The following is a 23,384-nucleotide window of genomic DNA, read 5'->3' on the forward strand; positions in this document are numbered from 1 at the left end:
TTCTAGGTAGGGTGGGGTAGTAGACTGAGGAGACAGCTTCAATCAAACAAAAGTTCTAGAAGAATTAATAACTTTTTTCATTTAGGCAAAACTGGTGTTCTTGTGCTAGGATCTTCAAAGTATGCAGAGCAAAGCTGGCTTGTGAGGGTTTCTTTTCCTGCCCGAGGCAAAGCGGCAAATTAAGCCCCACCTCCCCACTTCCCACAAGCCAAGGTGTGTAGTGCCTAAGGCCAATCATGTTATTTTGGCAGCAGAGTCTGAAAATCCCTCAGCTATTCCTCACCCCCCCACACACACTGAAAGTAAAAGCACAATAGTAATACATAAAATAATTAACCATTTTCTGACCTTTCATGACAGCAGATGTTAGGTGCCTGAGGTGGCTGCTTCGCTCTGCCCAATGATAGGGCCTATCTTAATCTGGGCCTCAGCTGCGGAAGCGTGAGGTGGGTATCTGCACCAAATCTAAAATGACAGCTGATGTGTACAGCCTGGTGGACTGAAAAAAAAATCATCTACAAATCAGGAAGTTGCTTCAAATTTCCTTCTGCCATGAATTCACTCTTTCATCAAGCCACTCCTGTTCTCAGCCTCGCCTTCTCTGCCCTGCAAAATGGGAACAATATTTATTTAAACTTTTATAAGTCCCACTTTCATGCAAAACATCGCAAGGCAGTAAGCAGCCTAAACAAAAAACACCAGCATAAACTATATTTTTAAAATGTCAGATATGCCAGTAAAAGCTGGCTGGCTGGCAGATATAATGACCTACTTAAAATATGTTAATGCATGGGATGGCGGTGATTATGAAACAAAACATGAATCAAGCCATTGGAGGATGCTTTAGAATTGCATTCTTTTGTTTATATTTCCCTGACTTGCTTCTAATAATCATAATAAAGTAAAACAGGAGAGCATTCTCCAGCTGAAGGCCAGTGCTTTAAGTGGAATGCATTCTCTCTCTGATGTTTCAGGATTTCTTTCTTTCTTTTCGCCTTTTGGTTCATACATAAGGCAAAGTGTCAGGGGGCTGTTTTCTCGTCATGGAGGAGGAGGCTTTGTTAGGTGAATGTAGCTTTCCTCCTGTGCTCCATGTTCTGGTTAATCATAAACCTGCTGTTCCCCTCCAGGAGGCTGATGTTCCATCATTTTTGTGTTACTTTGGCCTGCCAGCACTTAAGCAGCATCTCCTTCCCTGCCCGTCCCCCTTCTAAATTTCCCAGCATTTTTTTACCACTGGAATGGCATCTTAACTGGAAGGCATTGAGGCCTCTCTCTCTCTGGGGTCAATGCCTCTGGTTTTGCCCATATATCTCCATTGCTTTTTTTTTTCCAGCTGGCACAGCAGGTAGAATGACAATCCTGCCCAGAGTGGGATTAGTTCCTTATTCAATTTTTTTTTTTTAAGATGTCAGGTGGAATCTGCTAATGGGAAGTTTCTTCTGCCCATGTTGCACTTCTTTGTGATTGAGCCAAGTAAAGCAGTTGCTAGTTTCTTGGCATTAGGGGTCAAGACTGCATAGCAATCATATGCTCTGAGCTGGAAATCCTTTCTATGAAATGTTAATTTCTGACTTGCTGGATCAATCCAAAGGTCCGTCTATTACTGCATTTGGTCTCCAACAATGGTCAGCCAGATGCCCCCTGGGCATGAAGGTCCCTAACTTCTGGCATTCAGTGTTATACTGCTAGAACATGGGGGTTCCATCTAGGCTCAGTGGTAGAGCACCTGCTTTGCATGCAAAAGGTTCCAGGTTCAGTCCCCAGCTTCTCCAGGTAGGACTGGGAATGTCTATTGCATTAAACCCCAGACAATCACTACCAGTCAGACAATACAGAACTAGATGGACCAATGGGTCTGAATCAGTCCAAGGCAGCTTCTTCCTGTTCCTACTGGCTTATATCCAGTGTAGCTCTAAATAGCCATCCTAATACTGCAAGGATTTATGCTTGTGCAATGGCACTCCCCCCCCCGCATCCCCCCAATTTTGTTTTGGGTTTGGGGAGGTTGCAAGGCATAGCCATGAAAAGGAGAGGGTAGGAGGAATCTTCTTGCATAAGCCTAAATCCTTGCATCGATGGGGCAGCTACTTAGTACGACATTGAATGCAATTTATTGTTTCTAATAGCTGTTGAGTCTAATAGGCATGTCCCTTGTGAATTTGACTGATTTAGAATTAAAAGGCAGGAGTATTTGTATGCTTTAGAATGGTAAAGATAGAGGCATCCTCATGTGCAGTATTCACATCATTCCACAACGTGTTGTGGCCACTATGGTAGCTACCCCTGCTCTGTTATAGCTCCATTCCCTCTTTGATGTATTTGGATCAAGGGCAGAATAGAAATTTAATAAATTCAATAAATAAAAAACAGATGACCCTAAAGTCATTTGGGTTTTTTGTTTTTTTTACTTTCCCAACTTGGAAACTTGGAGGAGTATATGCAGGATCTTTCCCCTGGCCATGCTGCTCTGGACTCATGGGCAGGGGGAAGGGGTGATGCTGTCATACTCAAGGGAGCAAACAGCTCTCCAATAACTAGGCTCTCCCACTGCATCCACTCAGGCTTTTCTTAAACTGGTAAAAGACACATGCACCAATTTTCTTGGAAGAAGCTGTCTTCATATCCTCCTGCGCAGGGGTCTGTAAGTCATTATGGAAATGTAGGTTATACAATTAAGGGTGGCTGGGACATTAGCAAAGGAAGATATTAAAGAGGTGGACACTGGTGAGTCCAGACAATGCAATGGGATTGGATTCCGCTTTCCCAGTTCCTTCTGTTGGGCATGCTGGGGACAGAGGCCCTTGTCTCTCTGCATTCCTTTGGCAGGACTGTTCTTCTGACAATCAGCTCTTCTGATTCCACCCCACCCCCAAAAAACATTTGGCACATGGTGGCATTCATGACATCTTTTCTGGGGGACTTGGTCCTGCTACAAGGAGCTGCTGGCATTACTTAAAAGGTGTCACAGACTGGTGATGTGAATCAGACGGGAGGTGAAGAAAGGATTTTAGGAGGACTGGGTGAAGTTGGAATCCAGGCAATTAAAAAACGCCCACTGCTCCAAGGAGAAAGGGCCGTTTGCTCAGTGGTAGAGCATCTGTCTTACAAGCAGAAGGTCCCAGATTCAATTCCTGGGCATATCCTGGTAGGGCTAGGAGAGACACCTCCCCACCAATTGGAAACCCCGGAGAGCCACTGTCAGTCACTGTAGACAACACTGAACTAGCTGAAGTAGGCTTTTAAGATAGTACATCTTCATGAGTGAGTCATGCAAGATTTTAAATGGGAGTTTTACTGCTGCTGCTGCTGAATGCTGCCCTAAGTCATTTTAATTCTTGGTTTTATGGTACGCCACTTTGGATATTGTACACAGAAGTTAAGAAGAAGCTTTATATATAAATAAATAGTGCCTTAAAGCTGCAATACATGTGATTAATAATGACAATAATATTCAAAGTGAAGTATGGAAGAGATTTTTACATGCAGATAAAAATTGATTTTATATTCTGCTTGTCCGTCATAGAGATGTAGGATAAATAAGGACAGGAGAGCAGCTCGCCCACTTAAAATGTGCAACAGTGGAAACCACAGAACAGCAGATCAATTTCTGAGTTATGGGGGAAAGAGGTAGGGGAGCCCCTATTCTCCCACCTGATTTTCAATTGGCTAAAGTGCTTTTCCTTCTACTTTTTTGTGGAAAAAGCTTTTATTTGGATGGGGTTTTGTCTCAGCTTCCACTCAGTGTTAAACGGAATTTCATTGTCTTTGATTTTTTTTTCCTAAGGAAAGGCAGGATGCAACATCCATTTAATGTGTAATTAAATGCACACACCCTGATTGGTGACTTAATCTCATTTTAGCTAAATTGTGATCCTCCCCGTAGCCTGATTTTTAAATAGTAGCTAAAGGAACCACATCAAAAGGCAAAGGGAATCAAGCCTCCTTTACTCCCCCCCCCCCCAGTATTTCATGCAACCAGCAAATCCACGAATAGCGGAGCTTTGCCTCTGTTTTCAGTGGATTATCTCCAAATAACTTAGAGTGGTCCCTATTGAAATTAATAGACCTAAGTTAGCCCTGTCTATTAATGTCAATAGGTCTGCTCCGAGGAGGATGAGCATTGGATACAACTCAGTGACTGGATGTCTCTGAGAAGGTGCACAGAGGCCCCTAAGGACATGAGAGAGAGTTAATGCATGACTGTCGGTGGGTATCAGGGTTTGTAAAATTGCTCTCCTGAGAGGGTGTTAGAAATCGATTTTGTGTGTATGTGTGTGCATGCACTCTAATAGCTAGCTCTGTGTGTCTCTTGCCATCATGCCAGTGCCAGTAAATTCTGACTCGATCCTGCTGTTTTGTCAATAACGCGGAAAGTTCTGAAATAACTGCTCAAAGCCGTCAAATGATATGTTGTTCCATAACTTGATTCAGCTTTGCAAGCACTTGGCAGTAACCAACTTTCTGTGAACTTAGTTTCTGAGCCCACTGTGCCCTGTCATAGGAGTCTGCGTGTTCACACTCCTGTAATCTAGATCCAGTAACCTAAGAACCCAATGTTTTGCAATTAGAACCAGCTAATTCTTCAATTAAATGAGGAGGGGGGGAGAACCTCACATACCACCTTTACCTCCCTGGAGAAAATGCAGGATATGAATGCAATTAACTAAGTAATTCTCAACCCCACTTCTATTTTTGTGACTTCATCAGTACTCCCCTACCCCAAATATTTCATTGCTTTCACTTATTTATACAAGGAGCAACAATCAACATTCAGAAATCCCACCCACACCCAGCAGCAGCAGCACAAAATGTCTATTTAATTACATTTAACTTTTAAATCATTTCAGCTTTAAACAAAGGTACCTCTCCACAAGTTGTCATGTGTCCTCGGAGGCCTATAACCATGTTCTGTTAATGTTGCTTATATCATAAAACTATGCCAGGTTGATCAAAAAGCGGTAGTTTTCTTGTCTTTCAAAAAACAAAACTCACTGGAGAATTTCAGAGGTTTTATTTATTTATTTTAAGCATAGGGAAGAGGCATCATGGCAGAAGATGCACAGGTGTGGAAGGTGAGGATATAGAGGCCAAATGAGAGAATCTAAGGCTGTGTATGCGCTGCACCTTTAAAGAACATTTGAATTGCATTCTTTCCAAGCCCTCAAAATTCCCAGCAGCCAGTAACCAACTACAGTGCCCAGAATTATTTGAGGGAACAAATGTGCTTCAAATGTCCTTTAAAGGTATAGCGCATACACTAAGGTGGTTGAGACAACAGAGGAGCTGTCCAGCTAAGAATCTGCTGAGAACAGGGCAGGATGAGATATTGCACAAGCAGTTGGGAGGCCCAACTGAGCCGCTTTGCGACAGCCCCTGCTGCTCCACCATCTCCCTAGAACGGTGGTTTTCAACCAGTGTGCTGTGGCACCCTGGGGTGCCTTGAATGATGGTCAGGGGTGTCACAGGCCACACTGGCCCCTGGCCCTCTTTCCTTCCCTCCCTCCTCTGATACTGTCTTGCGTCTCTGCCTCCCAAGGGCTTACACAGCTGTTTATTGCAGCAGCCCTGGCTATAAGCTCTACAGGTGAATGCTGCCTCTGGGCGGCACCTCTCTTTGGGGTGGGGTGGGGGCTGCTGAGAGACCAGGGATTCCTAAGGAGAGGGGTGAGGAGAGGAGGCCTCCACAAGGGAGGGTGTTTGAAAAAGGGTGAGAGGCTGCCAGCTCTGCAAGCAAGGGTGACAAAACTGGGCTCCTGAGCCCCACAGAAAGAATGTAGTTGGTTAAGGGAGCTGTGGACTCAAAAAGGTTGAAAACCTACCCTAGAGTGAGTGTCAGCAGGGCCTGCGATAGATTAAGCCTCATCTTCCCATTCCTCACCAAGAACTTTTTCAGCAGCTGTGTAACAGACCAGTAAAAGACTACAGTTACGTTTGCTTCATGATACGTTTTATCAGGATGCGTCCCGCGGTACCCCGGAAGTACTGGAAAGGGTTACTTCTGGGTTTCGCCGCTCATGCATGCGCAGAAGCACTAAATCGTGCTTCACACATGCACAGATACAGCACTTCAGGTTGCGGGCTTTTCATGTTGTGAATGGGCCTCCGGAATGGATCCCGTTCACAACCAGAGGTACCACTGTATTGTCCAAATGGTATTTCAGGCTGAACTTTAGGTTTCTCCTCACAGATCTCAGAATCTTCCACCTGCCAAAATGCAAATGGAATACCTGGTTCAGAAGCTTCCTTGTGTTGCTGTATGCTTGGGGTGAAAGGTTTTGGGCTTCCAAACAGGCACAGTCTGTCCCCGTAGTTATGAGGAGTTAAAACAGTTTTAATCTTTAAAAACCTGACAGAGTAATAAAGAAAAAGGTCTTTGCCTGGAACAAAACACAACAATTCAGAAAGCCTCCCTAGAGAGTGAATTCCACAAGTACGTATCACCCTCAACCAAGAAAGCCCTTTTCCCAGGCACCATCCAACTTAGATGATGAAGCAACAGTTTGGTAGAGATAAGTAGATAAGTCAAAATCCACAACGATTACATTTTTGAAGGCTCATTATTTTTGAAAGCCTTGCTTTCCACTACAAAGAATAAAAAGGGTTTTTTTTATCACTGGGTTTCACAGTTTAAGAGTAAGCATAAAGCGATAACCAGCTGTGGCTTGGCACCCACCACAGTCCTGAAAATTATATGCATATTAAGTTAATTACATGTAATTAAAACATGCAAATTAGCAGAGTAGCCCCTCCCAACACACATTTCACTCTCTGTGCTTAACAATTTACCCACCCCTTAATTACACTGTAATGCTGGGGCATGGGGGTGGGAGAGGAAATTCAGCTAACATTGGGGATTGGCCGCATCGAACAGATGAAATTGTGTCTCTTTTATTGAACCAACTCCTGTAAGGAGCTTTACAACTTTACAATAAATCCTCAGGCCTGGATGTTTAGAGCAGGAAAGTGAGAATAAATTCTTATGCTTTGATTTCATGTCTGCCAAAGAAATCTCACAAGATTTGGTAAAATAAAAAAATGCAGAGCTTCAGAACAGCTCACAACTCCGGTAAGAGAGAGTATTTCATGAATCTCTTGGGGTAGATGTGTCTGCATGATTCTCATCTAGGGAATCAGATGCATTGTTACAATGGTTCATATATGGAGCACAATGCAGCTGTACTGTGTACTGAAAGGCAGTACTTGTGTACTGAAAGGCAGTGCATATCTTGCCTTGAAAGAGCGGGAAGGATAATTGAATTGTTGAGTGACCATCAAAGAATTACTTTCACTAACTGGGCAGCTAAGAGGCATAAACGTTTCTTCCAAATCTCTATTTCAACCTGGGCGGTAGTGGTTAGAGTGTCTAATCCCATTTTATTCCTCTAGATATCCCAAACAAGTCATTCTTTCTGCGACTAACCTACTTGTGCATAAACACTAAGGCCTCCTGCAGTGCACACCCTGATATTTCTCAGTCTGCAGATACTCTGGTATGTTTTGAACCACTGGGCTTATTGTAGGGCTATGACATTTTTCATTTGTATTCTTAGGCAAACAACAAACACCCTCTTAGCTTTTAAGTCTGTGGTGGTGGGCTTCAGTAGTGTTTGATGTTGTGAGTGTGAGAGACTGTGTGTGTGTGAGAGAGAGAAGATTGGGCAATGATAATGAAAAGTCAGACTTCCTGGGTCTGAGAAAATGACTTCCTGGTATGAGAACACAACTTCCATGCATGTGTAACACAGTTAAAAAATTAAGCCTTTGCATATTTTTCTATTTTGGCTGGTGGAGCTAAATGACTGCCACTAAGCCAAAGGTGATTTGGCAGGTACAGGTACAGCCCTGAGTAGATAAGACACTAATCAACTGCTCAAATGGAAATCTGTCCTTCTTCTGCATTTCCTCGGCTGTACACTGACTGGCTGCTCAGCTGCAGTTACCGACACTTTCCAGGGTCCTCTTGGATTTCTCTCTCCTCCTTCTGCCTCATTTATCATCACTGCTGCCCCAGGACAGCACAGCTGTTCTTGGGCTCTCGCAGCTAAAGTCGGCATCTGAGGGGATTTTCTGGCTGTCAGGCAACTTCTGGTGGCTGTTCGCACAGACTCTCTTCTGTCCATCCATTTTGTACCTTTACACCCTTAATTCAGTTTCCTGCTCCTGATTTTCTGACCAGCATGAACTTCTCCCATTTATCAAGCTCATTGTGAAACATGCCCAAAGGGTGTATTTATTTACGGGATCTCTTTGTCGCTAGAGGCATGCGATCAAACAGTTGTTTGGTTAGCGCAAATCATTATATGAAATTCAAGCTCCAACTCCAGCATGACAGCCTCTTTAGCCTCATGGCTAAAGGCACACAGTACATCCTACCCTAGGCCTTCTCTGAGAGCTATCCCAACATCTCCACTTATACTTTCCCCTCGATTCTTTTGTTGTTGTTTAGTCGTGTCCGACTCTTCGTGACCCCATGGACCAGAGCACGCCAGGCACTCCTGTCTTCCACTGCCTCCCACAATTTGGTCAAATTTATGCTAGTAGCTTCGAGAACACTGTCCAACCATCTCATCCTCTGTTGTCCCCTTCTCCTTGTGCTTTCCATCTTTCCCAACATCAGGGTCTTTTCCAGGGAGTCTTCTCTTCTCATGAGATGGCCGAAGTATTGGAGCCTCAGCTTCAGGATCTGTCCTTCCAGTGAGCACTCAGGGCTGATTTCAGGGCTCAATTCTTACTTCTCCTTTATTCCCTTCCCTGAAGCTATACAGCCCTGTACTACCCACCTCACAGTTCACTCCTGGGCTCTTTCCCCCTGTTTCTTTACTTCTTCAGACTACTACCAGCCCACACCACTTTTCTTCCTTGCATTCTTGTGATGTTTACCCCAGCCGTGTGGACCTTTCTCTTCACTCACAGAAGTTGTTCTGTGTGTCAGCATCCTATTGCTGACACTTTCACCCTGAGCAGTCAGAATGTGTGGCAATCAGCACCCTAATTTGCTGCATTTGGAATCCTCCTTTCCACAGGATTGTAAGGGTGAGAAGAGTCAACATTGTCAAAGATCCCATCTTCTACCAACTAATGATAGAACAGAACCTGCCTGTCATGTCTTCTGGCAGAACTTGCAGCATGTCTCCATACTTACCTTATTAAAGCTAAATTCTCGGCAAGGTTCTGATTTTCTGCTTGGTTATATTACTACAGCAACATGGTCTCACTAATGCTGCCTTGTAAATTGGCCACTATAACAATTTTTTTCAGGTAATTGCCACTGTCTGTTCCCTTTGCATTTCCTTTCCCTCTGAACTCAGTCTACTATGCTCCTTCCCTTTCCCATATTTCTAAGTGTTTGGCAGTTCAGCCTCACACTAAAGGACAGATCTGTCCATTGTGGTTTCTTTCCATTTCCCATTTTTCCAATATTCAGTTCAGTTCTCCCATTCCTACATCTAATATACACGGGTTTGTTAGCGGTTTTGCCTCGTATACCCATTTTTGCAAGCGTTCTCCCACAACAGAATGCATGCTGTACATTATTTTCATACATATAAGCATTTCTGTGCACGTTCACTCCCAATATGTGCTTTTTTAAAAAAACTTATTTTTCAGTTGGAGAACTACATTGCAAAATTCAGAGAAGAGTGAATTTGGAGGCGTAGTTGTGTTTTGGACAACAATTTTAGCATTGCAACCTTAAAAGATCTTGGGTTGAGGGGGATTTGATAGCCCCTACCCTTAAATGGATTTTGTGATGAATTTGTAGGTGTGTCATTCAGTCAAAACATCAGCAGGATCTCAAAAGAAGCCAGTAAATTTTGCTAGAACAAAACCCTTTAAAAATACACTCGGGGAGGTTTGTACAACCCCAGGAACTTAGAGCTTTTAAAAACTCAAAACATACAGCGATCTCCACTCCCCCCCATTTTTTTCTAAAAAAGAAAGAAACGCAGGCGATAGAAATGCGAATAAAATAACATGAGCTTGATGTCTATTTTGTTTTGCCACACTCTTGCATATGCAGAACGTGTGAATTACTCTTAATTTGTTTATATGACTTAAAAGAGTGGAGAAGGACCGATAAATTCTATACGATGCCCCAGAGGGCCAATATGGGGGAAATAATTCATCCTTACTGTGCTGCCATTTGCTGGATATGACAAGTTCTATTTTTCATGGCTCTTCCTCTGAACCACCCTTCTTCAAATTCTCCCTCCCACAGTTCTTTCTGTGATCTTTTATTCAGTTTTGCAGCTGCATCTCTGAAATGGAAGAAAATAGCTTTTAATAATTACATAAGTGCTACCCTGTGCTCCAGCCCAGCCCAACAATTGCCAGCACAATGTGAGATATAATTAGCACCTCCTTCCACCTGCCCATCAATCTTGGACTGGAGTGGCCTATGCTTTGGTCAAAAGCTGTCTCCTCTGGTGCTGGCTTAATATCTGATGAAGATTATTTATTAAATTTTTATGCCACACTTCATCCGAAGACCACAAGGTGGTTTACAGTCCCTTACAAATTCCGGTAGCTTGAACAATGGCTTGAATTCAAGCGTACCATTTCAGATTTGGGGGTGAGTGGAGAGGTAGGAAGGTTTAAAGCAGAGGTTGGAAAGCCTGTGGCCCTCCAGATGTTGCCTCACCCAGAGGGATGTTGGGAGTTGGAGTCCAACAACATCTGGATGTCCATGAGGATCTCCATCCCTCCATCCAGGTCACTCGTTGTTGTTGTTATTTAGTCGTTTAGTTGTGTCCGACTCTTTGTGATCCCATGGACCAGAGCACGCCAGGCACTTCTGTCTTCCACTGCTTCCCGCACTTTGGTCAAACTCATGCTGGTAGCTTCGAGAACACTGTCCAACCATCTTGTCCTCTGTCGTCCCCTTCTCCTTGTGCCCTCCATCTTTCCCAACATCAGGGTCTTTTCCAGGGAGTCTTCTCTTCTCATGAGGTGGCCAAAGTATTGGAGCCTCAGCTTCAGGATCTGTCCTTCCAGTGAGCACTCAGGGCAGATTTCTTTAAGAATGGAGAGGTTTGATCTTCTTGCAGTCCATGGGACTCTCAAGAATCTGTTAATATGTCTAGGATATATAAAAATTGCAGAGTGTTGTACAAAAGAATAAAAAGCATGCAGTACATAATAGAACAATGTAAAAATGGCACAAAACGGAATCCCATACCTTTGCACTAGCCAAAACATCACTACTCTGAAAATACTTGGGTGAAAAAAAAATTGTTTTAGCAAATCATGAGAGTATGCCTCATTTCTAAATTTGTGTCAGGCTTCAGATACACTTTATGGCTAGATGCAGCAGTTTGTGTTTGTGTATATATTTGTTTGGGGGGATTGTGACAAAAAAAGGAACAATCCACAGGTCCATAGGTGGTTGACATCTTCGAAGGCATACTGGTGATCCATTTCCATTGGAGACAAGGCAGACAGCTTGGCTTCTCAGTGAGATATAAATTGCTCAGACTGAGGTATTGCCTTGGATTTGAGGGTTTTATAAGGCTTCATGTGTCCCTATTGGCCTGTGGGATCAGCTGCATTCAGGGTAGAATAGGGTTGTCATATTTCAAAAACTGAAAATCGGGACACAAAAGTTGTCAAGCTTCTCGGGGAGCTTTCCAGCCAAAATCTACACTACCGACATGGGCTGCCATATGATTTTCACCCAGAGGGCTGCATACAGACTATGTCCGGGAAATTCCAGACGTATGGCAACCTTAGCGTAGAACTGCAGCCTAGAGGGCATTCTTGTGATTGACAGGAGGAGTTTTCATAGCAACCTTTTTTCTCTCTTTCTCTCTCTTTTGCAGAGTTATGTCATGCCCAGACCACCGCAGGGCTCCATGAGGATTTATAGAAGATGCCCGGGATCTTGGCGCCTCTGGTGCTCCTTTTGGTGTGGCTAATGGAGATTGCTGCCAGTCCCCACTCTCTGAGGATTGGTGAGTAAAGAAAATTAAGCAGCTACCATGGATTTAGCCACACACCCTGGCTATTGCACTCAATTCCCAGGAGAAACCAAGGACCCGGTTCAGAATAACAGGAAAGGCCAATGGGTGACCTGCAAAACTAGATCCATCCCCAGTATTATCTCTCCCCAAATACCCCTCTAAATTTGAAAGAATCCACATTTCAGTGTTACCATGGTCATTGGGGATTCGTATGCAAGGTCCCAGCTATGGCAGAGTCCTTTATCAGTGCAGATCCTGGACTTCCAGCTTTATTATAAGAGAGGGTTTTGGTTTAGGAGGATGAAACATGTTTTTCCCCCTCCCTGGACCACTGCATCAGTAATCGAAGGCCCCCAAAGGATGCACAACCTCCTCTGGAAGGCTTATATAATCTAGATGAAATAAATGAGGCATAAGTCTGGTGTAAGGAGAAATCAGTTTGACTTAGTGCGCACTTATTTTAGAAATTAATCTAGAAAATGAATGAATGAGCCCATTCATTTGTTCTTTGCTGGCGGAATCAGCAAATGTGAATGTGAATGAATGTCAAGGAGAGAATGAAGATGCATTTATTTGCTCCTCTGTTCATTTGTTTTTAACTGTTTTGCATTGGAGGAATTGTTTTGCACTGCAGAAACAAGCTAGGACATGGTGTACATTACGGTTTACAAGATACGTGGAAAGAGAGAGGAAGAGAAACAGAGCAGGGAAATAGAGCAGTGAAATTGATAAGAGTGGAAAGCTGTGTTTACTTTAGATGACAGAGAGTGGCTGCACGCACTTTTCAGTTACGTATAGATACAGACCCTTTGTCATACCTGTAGCAGATCATTTCCCAGGGGAGGAGGGAAGGGTGTATAATGTCTACAAATTTCTTGCCACTTGGATCAAAAACAGAGACGTTACAGGCAGTGGAAGACTAGTTAGGCCTTCTAGTGAATTCAGTGGGATGATGAATGAACTAATGAGTTAATGCAATGCCAATAATATTCAAATTAAGTGAATGCAATATGTTACAATGAAAATGAATGGAAAAATGGCATATATATATGCCATTACGAGCACTTTCCCATAGACTTTTGATTGTATAATAAGCACTAAGGATGGGATAAGGGAAGTTGAGATTCAAGCAGAGGCATCAGGGAAATGAGGCTTAGGGGACACTTAAAGATGATGCCTTCCTTCTTTTTGCCTCTCTACAACTGCTCTGCCCTTGGCTTCCCCTGCAGACCCAATACTGATATATTCTGACCATGAATGGCTTGGACTGATCCCACCCCTTCTCACCAGAGAACCCTTTATCAGGTCTCTGTAGCACCGAAGTGCATTGGACTGGCTTTTTTGCTCTGCAAGGTTCTAAGGATCTCTTAGCAGAATTTTCAGTGGCCTCAACAAATTGCAGTTTTTAGGATTCTTTATGTGCAAGCTATGCCAGTTTGCAACCCATGTAAGTTTCTAGTGAAATGCGCTCTTGACTTCCTATGTAGAGAAGCTGCAAGGTTCCCTTGCTTGCTCCAGGAACTTATTGTCTCCAAGGCATAAATCAAATGCAAGAGGGCATCATGACTTGGTTCCCCTCAAGATGATACCATCTTATGGGGAGTCTTTTGTATCTAAATTTGCAGTCGAGGTTATTTGGGTTCAGCGCTGAGGAAAGGCATAGTTAGTTCTGGTAACTTTGAGGTGGCGTGCTTCATTCTTAGTGTTGCAGGTAAAAATATATGTATATTTCTTCTCTGTTCCTTAAAATTGCCTTTGATGCTGGTTGGTGGTGCCACCAAACTGCTAATGATGTCTTGGTACTTTGTGTAGAAGGGGATGCATACTTGTGCTTTTTATTCAGAGAGGTCAGGGGAAGGAGACTGCCCACTTTTTTGACATTTATTCACTGCTTGGGTGGATTAGAAAAGAAGGACAGCAGCTCTCTTTCATTGTATTGGCACCTCACTTCGTGGGCAGGAAAAGAAACAATCTCCCCATCAACTGTCACTGGATGCTACAAGATGTTATATTAACTCTTTGCAGCTGATAAGAAGCTAATCTTCCCTCTCCTGATGTAGGCAGGCAACAACTATTTTTTATAGTACCTGTTAATAAGGACCAGCAGAATTCTGAACCCACTGCAAGATCAAATCCAATGAGATAGGAATTTTAGATGTTTCCTGTCTTACGTTTTCATGGAAGAAGAAGAAAAGGCAACACCAATACAAAAGGAGGAAGAGGCAAGCCACAAAATAGAACTGGAAAATGTAGAGAATTTTAATAAATTGTCTTGACAATTTTGCTGGAGAATTTCTTCAGGGACGTAAGAATTGTATTTGCTGAATTAGCCTAAGGAAGGTTCCTAGGCTTCTGCTGGAATGTGTTGAGTAGTTTACTATTTTATTAAAATTCCAGTATTTCCCAGTAGCACTTTGAGGCTTGCCTCTTTCTGCCACCCCTCTGAGCTTTCACACCTGCAGTCCTTGTGTGCTGTTTCAAAAGTGGCATCATTTGCATTACTGTAGTCAGTCAGAGTCCATCTTTTTTGGGAAATGAAATGTGTTTCATGTGAAAATGCACTACTATAAACCAGTTTCAAACCAGTGTAATTACCATGTTTCCCAGGCAAAAAACTAAGATAAAACCTGAGGACTGTAGCTTTGTTGTGAAACAGCTGGGTGTGTATAAAGGGATTCTTAACATTCTCACAAAATGTATTGACAAATAAACCACTTTTGTGGTGGAAATGGAAACAACAAGAAATTCCAACACCAGGAGAATGGCAGACCAAGATGATGGAATATGCAGAACTGGCAAGACTGTCCGGGAAGATCCAAAACCAGCAAGACCAACTGTTCGAAAGAGACTGGAGTAAAATTATATCATGTTTGAAAGAACATTGTAAAAATTTGATAACACTAACAGGACTGATTTAAAGTTCTTTGCAAATACAGATAGTTACTTGTTTACAATTATATAGTATTTTGAATTAATTACCGGTAAAATAACGTAAATAAGAGGAACGGGAAATGCTAAGATAGGTAAGGAAATTTGAAAGTTAACTAAGGGGAAGGGGGGGGAAGTAGTCGACTCAAAAGGGTCAGAATATATGTGATGATAAGAATACGTTGCTGTTTTTGTGTTGAAATGGAAAATGATAAATATTATTTTAAAAAGACAAATAAAACTACTGTGGTCTAAACCACAGAGCCTAGGGCTTGCCAATCAGAAGGTCGGCAGTTCGTATCCCCACGATGGGGTGAGCTCCTGTTGTTCGGTCCCTGCTCTTGCCAACCTAGCAGTTCGAAAGCACGTCAAAGTGCAAGTAGATAAATAGGTACCGCTCTGGTGGGAAGGTAAACGACATTTCCCTGCACTGCTCTGGTTCACCAGAAGCGACTTAGTCATGGTGGCCACATGACCCTGAAGCTGTACACTGGCTCCCTCAGCCAATAAAGCGAGATGAGCGCCGCAACCACTGGGTCCCTTTACCTTTACCTAGGTTTCTAGTGTAGACTTTCTCCTATGCAGACCACATGTTTGCAAGTTGTGTTTAATAACATTAATTTAAAGCCACACCTTGTGTTTTGCCAGTTCATTTCCCATGTCTTTACACAGCAGCTTTTTTCTTATGCTTAGAGATAGACTTGATTTGTTGAACTTTTGGCTGTTTCAATACTAAAACCTATTTTATCTTTAGAGAATGCTGAGGCCACGGGGGGGGGCTTTGGGGGGGGAGGGGATGTCTCTGGCATGAAAATGAGACTGTCTCTCTCCCTCTCCCCTTCCCTGAAAACCTTTCCATTTAGAAACATGACTACCATTTAGGAAAACAGCCTTCCCTGGAGGCCATGCAAACAAGCTCTCCTCCTCTGGCTAGCAGTAATTAGAGCACCTCTTGGCTACTGATCACACCTATTTTGGGCATGGCAGGATCAAGGGTCTGCTTGCTCCAGAGGGAGGAGAGCTAATTACTGCTAGCCGGAGGGGGAAATGGAGAAGAGTGGCGAACAGGCGAACTGAGGGAGAAGTAGGTCAATAAGACACATTAGGGTGTGATTAGCTGACTGTACTGAGAAGGCTGCAGAGCTTTCTAGGAACAGTTAAAGGCTCAAAAATGGTCCCTGCAGATGATATAAAGGTGGGCTGAGGCTTTTGAGGCTGTGAGCCCCTGCTGTGGCCCAATTTCATGCCTTTGTGGATGTTTGTGCGTCAAAATGGAACACCCCTCTGGGAACTACCTCTTTGTCTTAGAAATGCTACTTAGACAGCAAGGCCAGCTATTGCTCTCCTTGTTGGTCCACCTCAAGGCCTCTCCCATGTCCCATGTCCTCCTTTCTCTACCAGATCCAGCCACCACCTGTGGATAAATGTTCTTGTGGAATTTATGGCAAGTGAGCAAACCATCTGCTTTAATGATGTGCAACACGGTTTTGTTTATTTCTGTGGATATTTCTGTCACCTTGAATATTTACGCCTCATATGCAGGATACTGCCTCCTCACATACAAAAAGCAAAAGTGTGTGTGTGTGGTGTGTATGTCCTGCCCCCCAGTGTCACCAACTTCTTTTTGCAATTTCTGGATTGGTGTTACAAATCGCAGGTAGAATAGGCTCAACTAAGCATTGTTCCTTTTTGCAGTTGGATTCCCTGTTTAGAATAGAACAAGCAAGCATGGATGGCTTGGTCGGTAGAACAAGAGATCTCAGGGTCATGGGTTTGAGCCTCACGCTGGGCAAAAGATTCCTGCATTGCAGGGGCTGGACTAGATGACCCCTGGGATCCCTTCCAACTCTACCATTCTATGATTCTGTGAATTACTGAATAGTTGTTGTTACGTGGGCAAGTTGGCTAAGTGGCACATGTCCCCCATGCAGAAGTATTCAGCAGCTTAATAATTTGTCTGCCCTGCATAGATAGGTTGCTGCTTTTCCCACTGCTAATCTCATGGGAACATTCTTATCACAGTTGCCTACTTTGGGAGCAGAAAGCTGCTGCCCTTTGTAGCATTCCTATGTCTGAGTATGAAAATGCTGGAATGTACCATACAGTCCTGAGAGGTATGGATCTGCAGAAGAACATGGTTTGCAGAGAATACTAGTCCTACTCAGAGTAGGCCCACTGAAGTTAATACGCATGACACCCTTAAGTTCATTAATTTCACTGGGTCCACTCTTAGAACTTAGAACTTAGTTGGCTTACAGCCCTGAGGAATATGATAGAGCAAATAAGGAGAGCCTGCTGGATGAGGCCAATGGCCCATCTAGTCCAGTATCCTGTTCTCACAGTGGCCAACCAGATGTCCGTGGGAGCCTGCAAACAGAACCTGAGCAGAAGAGCATTCTCTTCCACTCTGGTTTTCAACAAATAGTATTCAGAAGCATTGTAGCCTCTGGCTACTTCTGGGCGAATTCCTTGTGTAAAGAAGGTCCCAGCTTCAAACACTCACTGACATTTCAAGTTGCAGGTGATGGGAAAGACCTGACTCTGCCTGAAACCCTGGTGTCTTGAGCCCCATGAAGATGTCTTGGCAGGATTGGTCAAATGGGGTGGAGGAGGAGGAGTGTGGGAGCTCAGGAAGCTGAAGGACTTTGAATCTGGGGAGGAGCCCAGTGGGCTGCAAGGTCATGAAGAAGGCCCTCAGCAGGGCTCTGACTTTGGGGAGGGTCCCAGCTGGGGGAAGGGCAGAGTGTGGTTTAACAATTCACCTTCCTCTGTAGGGATCTCTGAGGACTGTTGCTCTGGGAGGAAAATAGGGGTGTCCTAATAACTGCCGGGACACGGCTGGTGCTGTGGGTTAAACCACAAAGCCTAGGACTTGCCAATCAGAAGGTCGGCGGTTCGAATCCCCGCGATGGGGTGAGCTCCTGTTGCTCGGTCCCTGCTCCTGTCAACCTAGCAGTTCAAAAGCACATCAAAGTAGATAAATAGGTACAGCTCCGGCGGGAAGGTAAGCGGCGTTTCCGTGCACTGCTCTGGTTCACCAGAGCGGCTTAGTCATGCTGGCCACATGACCTGGAAGCTGTACACCGGCTCCATTGGCCAATAAAGCAAGATGAGCGGCGCAACCCCAGAGTCGGCCACGACTGGACCTAATGGTCAGGGGTCCCCTTACCTAATAACTGCCAGCAGCCTTAACAAACTGCAGCTCACATCATTCTTTGGGGGAAGCCATGCCTGTTTAAAGTGGTACCATAGTGCTCTAAATGTATGGTGTGAATGTGGCCTGTGTCTCCCTCCATCCATCCATCTAAGGCCTGGTGCCTGCTATGCCTGTCAGTTAGCAAAACTACGGAGACAGGCTTAATTATTGCCAGCACATAAACTATTCTTCGGCAATCACTTATGCGACGCAGCGTCCCCTTGAAACTCTGTGGGATTTTGTGTTCATAAATTGCTTAATTGCTTTGGAGAACTCACCCACACATGCTTTGCAAAGGGCAGTCTCTTTTTCAGGGAGCCTAGCATATAATGAGCGGAAGTTGTGGGGGGTGTTGACAAAGGGAAAAAGAAGTCTGCAAAACTCTCACTATTTACAACTGTGAGCACCCGCCCCTGGCTTACCCGCCTCCCCGCAGGCAACATGCTGAGTAAGAAAAGGATACACAAGGACACTGTTGTGGTTTTAAGGGGCTGTTCATATCACACTATAAGAACATAAGAAAAACCTACTGGATCAAGGCAGTAGCCCTGCCCTGCCTAGTCCAGCCCCCTGTTCTCACAGTGGCCAAGCAGATGACTGTGGAAAACCCACAAGCAGGTTCCTGAGTGCAACAGGAAATCTCCTGTGGCTGAATTTGCCACTAAACTAGTCTCTTCCCCTCCTGATGACCAGGAATAATGCACACTATTGAGAAGACGGTTGGCTGCTACTGTCCAGATGCTGGACTTCAATTCCCATCATTGACAACCATTGTCCGTGCTGGCAGGGGCTGATGGGAGTTGGAGTCTGGCAGCATCTGGTTCCCCTCTCTGCTCTCTAGCTTCCCTAAACACCTGAACTGATCTCTCAGCTCCCATCCCTGCACAACACCAGCCTTCACTTGCGCTACTGCTCTCCTCCAGCCTCAGTATATTACTGCAGTCAGCTTTAATTCTGAAAGGAGCAAATTGATGAGAAGAGACAGCTGAGGGGAGGCATTTCCTCGTGTAAATAAAAATCCTTGCTGATTCATGTCTTGGCAAATTTGCCCGGTTGTGACATTATAAATGTTTCCATTTCCCCCTGTACAAACCCAAGTCAAACCCATCATGCTGGAATAAATTCATTGTTTTTATTTATGTTACCGGAGTGTGAAAGAAAGGTGTGAGGCACAAACGTGACATTCACTTGTAAGCTCTTTGCCCCTCTTAATTTTCTTTTCAGGCAATGCCAAGGGAGTTATCTTTTATCTTATGTTCCATGTGACACATGAATAAACTCGGCAACAGCACCCACAAATATATGTCAGCCCTTCTTCAAGTCTCCCATCATCCTGAAATGCCCTCCTGCTACTTTTCCTCATCTTGATCAATCCTCAAAGTTGTTCTGTATGCCAGTGAGCATACAGTGAGCATCTCATCTGAGATGAGAATGGCAAATGATGGAGCAGAGGTGCTGATTTTAGTCCTGTTCAAAGAGCATCCAAATATATCATTCATTTGTGGAATTATGGGATGGTTAAAGGAGGGAGTGGGACTGTAGCTCAGAGATGAGGCATAGGCTTTGCAACCCAAAAATGCCAGGTTCAACCCAGCTTCTTTTAACCAATTATACATTGAAAAGGTTTAAGTAGTAATTGATGGGCTTTCTCTCTGCCTGAGACCCTGGAGATCTGCTGCCAGTCAGAGTAGACATTGTTGGTCTAGGTGGGCAGAGTGTCTGGCCCAGTGCGGTGCCTTTGATTTCTTCTGTGTCCAGCCCCCTGCATCATAACCATCATTATTTCTTAAATTTATTGGTTGCCATTTTACCAAAGTACAGCGGGTTACATACGCTTCAGATTACATACGCTTCAGGTTAAGGATGCTTCAGGTTACAGACTCCACTAACCCAGAAATAGTACCTCGGGTTAAGAACTTTGCTTCAGGATGAGAACAGAAATTATGCAGCAGTGGCAGCGGGAGGCCCCATTAGCTAAAGTGGTGCTTCAGGTTAAGAACAGTTTCAGGTTAAGAACGGACCTCCGGAACGAATTAAGTACTTAACCTGAGGTACTGCTGTAACTTAAAGTGATTTGCAATATATAAGCAAGCAAACACATACTCTGAAACCAGCATTTCAGAAAAACAAAGAACAACCTAAAAGACAACCCTATTTTTAAAAGACAGGATTAAAAAATCCTGCCCACGCAAGGAGGCCGCAGATAATCAAGAGCCTGAACAAAATGAAAGGTTTCTTGCCTGGTGCCTAATGTCATGTAATAATGGTGCCCGGTGAGCCTCCCTAGGGAGAGCATTCCACAAGTGGGGAGACACCACTGAAAAGGCCCGTTCTCATGTTGGCACCCTCTGGACCTCCCAAGGATGTAGCATGTAGCATGCAAAGGCTACAGAAGATAGTCACAAGGTCTGGGTCGGTTCATATGGGAAGAGGTGGTCCTTGAGGTCCTGGGTGTTAGAATTCCTGCTCCATGATTGCAGTCATGGGATTGTTGTCTATCACATGACGGTATATGTTTTGACTTCACAGAGTGGGAAGTGACGGAGACAGGATGTTTGTGTTACTGTGTTCCGTGAAGTGAGACTATTGTCCTTTGTTCTTTCTCTTTGCTGTCTGATGCTAGAGAGACAGGGAGCCATGTTGCAATGCTCTGTGTGTGTTTATATGTAAATAAAGTAGAGTAGACAAAATGCTGAGTTGCTGAGGTCTGTTACGCAAGCTGCGCAAACTATCCGGATCCCTAAGTGTGCTGATGTCTGTTGGCATCGGTCGCTGTGATGTTCGGGCAGAAGAAAGCTTTTGAAGCTCCCAAACGATTGACCAGGATGGAGGGAACATGCCAGTCAGGCATGTGTGTCTGTGAGGGTCCTACTCGAGAGTAGGATGAGCTCCTGACACTGGGGTCCTGAGCTGCATAAGGCTTTCTAGGTCAAAACCAGCCCTTTGAATTGGGCCCAGAAACTAATTGGTAGTCGGTGTAGTTGGGTCAGAATTGGTGTTATGTGCTTAGAATACCTTGCTGGGGTGAGCCACCTGGCTGCTGAATTCTGCAGTTTCTCAATCACCTTCAAAGGCAGCCCCATGTATGAGCTAAACTAGAGGTTGCCAAAGCATAGATAGCAGGTGTTAGGCAGTCCCTGTCCAGATAGGGAGCATAGCTGGGCCACCAGCCAAAGCTGATAGAAAGTACTTCTTGCCACAGAGGCCACCTGAGCCTCAAGTGACAGTGATGGAAACAGAATTCCCCCAAGCTATATACCTGCTCTTTTTAAAGAGCAAGCTACCAGGATCCTCAGAGGCATCACCTCCCCACTGATTCACCTTTCACAATCCAAACCCTTCCTAATCTTTATGCAATGAGAGAGCTGCAAGCACGTTCCTTTCTTCAATGTATTAATATGCCAGTGTAAGTGATGGATTGATTTAAAACTAATTTGATCAACTTTTTAACTGGATGACTGTCTGAGTTAACGGAAAGTTCTGTCAGCACAGAGCTGCTGTGCCAATTGACTGTTGACTATGGGCCTTCAGAAAGGCAGATTTCTCCATTAAGCCTTTTGCCTCTGTGTTTGGCTTTCATTACAGCGACACTGTCTCTTGCTATTGTCACGCTGTGAGATTTGCTGCCCCGAAAGGTCATTGATTCAGCTGATGAAACCGGATTTTCTAAAAGGTGTTGGGATAATTTTTACAACGGTTAATAACTATTGTAATCATGCAGGCGGCGATAGGGATAATCCTGTCTTTTGTGGAGGTTTAAGAAATTGCCTGCTGTAATGGAAGCGGAGTGCAGCCACCCACAAATAGGCGACGGCATCACCTCCTGCAGAAACTCAGTGCCGTGACACCTCCTAGACAGGTTGGAAGATAAGGTGGACTGGCAGAGGGATTTGCAGCAGGAACTGTTCTGAAAAAGCTGCTTTAGCAGGACTGCGAAGCTACTCTGTACTGGTACAGAGCATTTCCTCTTCCATCAATGAGATAATTTGGGGGGAAAGTTGCATCACAGCTATAGAGGACCTGCTCTGCATGCAGAAGGCCCCAGATTTAATACCCAATGGCATCTCAAGGTAGGACTGGGAAAGACTTCCTTCCTGAAACCTTGGAGAGCCACTACCAGTCAGTGTAGACAGTGCTGTGCTAGATTAACCCATGGTCTCCATCAGTATATGTCCTTCAACACTCATGTTGGGGAAAACATGACGGTGGGACAGAATGGTGGTATACGGATGGTCAAGGATGCTGTAGTTGAGCCAGGGGTTGGTCTACATGTCCTCAAAGTCACCTTCCAGTTCTCAAATTCTATTGTTCTAAATTCCAGCTGGGACTCTTTAAAAATAGTTAGACCCATTTGTCGATCAGTGATCATTTGCTGTGAGAACTGCTGAAAGCAACTGCAGATCAAGTTAATGAGCATAAACAGATGAACTTGCCTGGGGGAGAAACAGCAGCATCATAACCAGCTGCAGTATATCCCCAGTTATCAGATTTTGGGGACAAGCAGTGAAGTTGTGGTTTCCATGTCCTGCTTGTGGCCTTCCTGTAGACACCTGGCTGCCCACTATCAGGAACAGGATACTAGACCCAATGGGCCTTGGCTCTCATCCAGTGCAGCTCTTACGTTTGCTTAGCCAGTTCTACATGACCACAAAGTCCTTTTGGGACTTTTCCCAATCCCCAAAGCACTCCTCATTCTGAATTGATTTATTTTGATGTATCTTGAAGCTCTACAGCCAGATCCCTCCACCAAATCCAATGGCAAGAGGAGAATGGGGAAGTCAGCTTTTTATTTTCATGTCGCATCTCCTCTCCCAAAGGATTCGCTGATGCTTCCCAGCCAACAGTCTCTTTAAATAATGCAGAGGCAACTAATGTGTTGGGGCAAAGAGAGTTTTGCAGCAGCGCTGGAGCTTTAGGCAATGCTGCTAGCAGTGCCTACGAACTATTTGGCCAAGCACTTTCTTTACATTATAAGACACTCTTTTAATTGACTTTTTCCTTTGGCAGATGTTTTCCCTTGCTGGGGAAAGTTGCTGGCACTCCATGCAGACCCTACCTTGAAATATATCATATCATTCATTTTTCTTTGCTGTCTCTTTTGTCGTTTCCAGTTAGAGTTGCCGCTGCATTGGGAAGGGAAATAATAAATCCATAAGCTAGTTCTCCTAAAAACAGCAACCCATGAATATCCTCCTGAGTACTTATGTGTGTTCATCACGGATGTACAGACACCACCACCAGCCCAAAATCGAATTTGGGTTAAATGTGTCATGTGCATTTGAGAAGAGGAACATTTGCAA

The 23,384-nt window shown here is 44.3% G+C and overlaps 1 protein-coding gene across 3 annotated transcripts in view; it reads left to right on the top strand.

The window, feature by feature from the left end:
• GRIK4 (glutamate ionotropic receptor kainate type subunit 4) overlaps nucleotides 1-23,384 on the top strand; it is a 467,636-nt gene that overhangs the window by 154,540 nt on the left and 289,712 nt on the right. For all 3 annotated transcript variants that reach the window (XM_081889776.1, XM_081889778.1, XM_081889777.1), the window contains exon 2: nucleotides 11,820-11,951. In XM_081889776.1, the coding sequence (XP_081745902.1) occupies nucleotides 11,870-11,951 (82 nt within the window). In that variant the 5' untranslated portion in view covers nucleotides 11,820-11,869. The remainder of the gene's footprint in view (nucleotides 1-11,819; nucleotides 11,952-23,384) is intronic.

Source organism: Podarcis melisellensis (genome assembly GCF_964234715.1).
Source record: "Podarcis melisellensis genome assembly, chromosome: 15".
Classification (NCBI taxonomy): Eukaryota; Metazoa; Chordata; class Lepidosauria; order Squamata; family Lacertidae; genus Podarcis; species Podarcis melisellensis.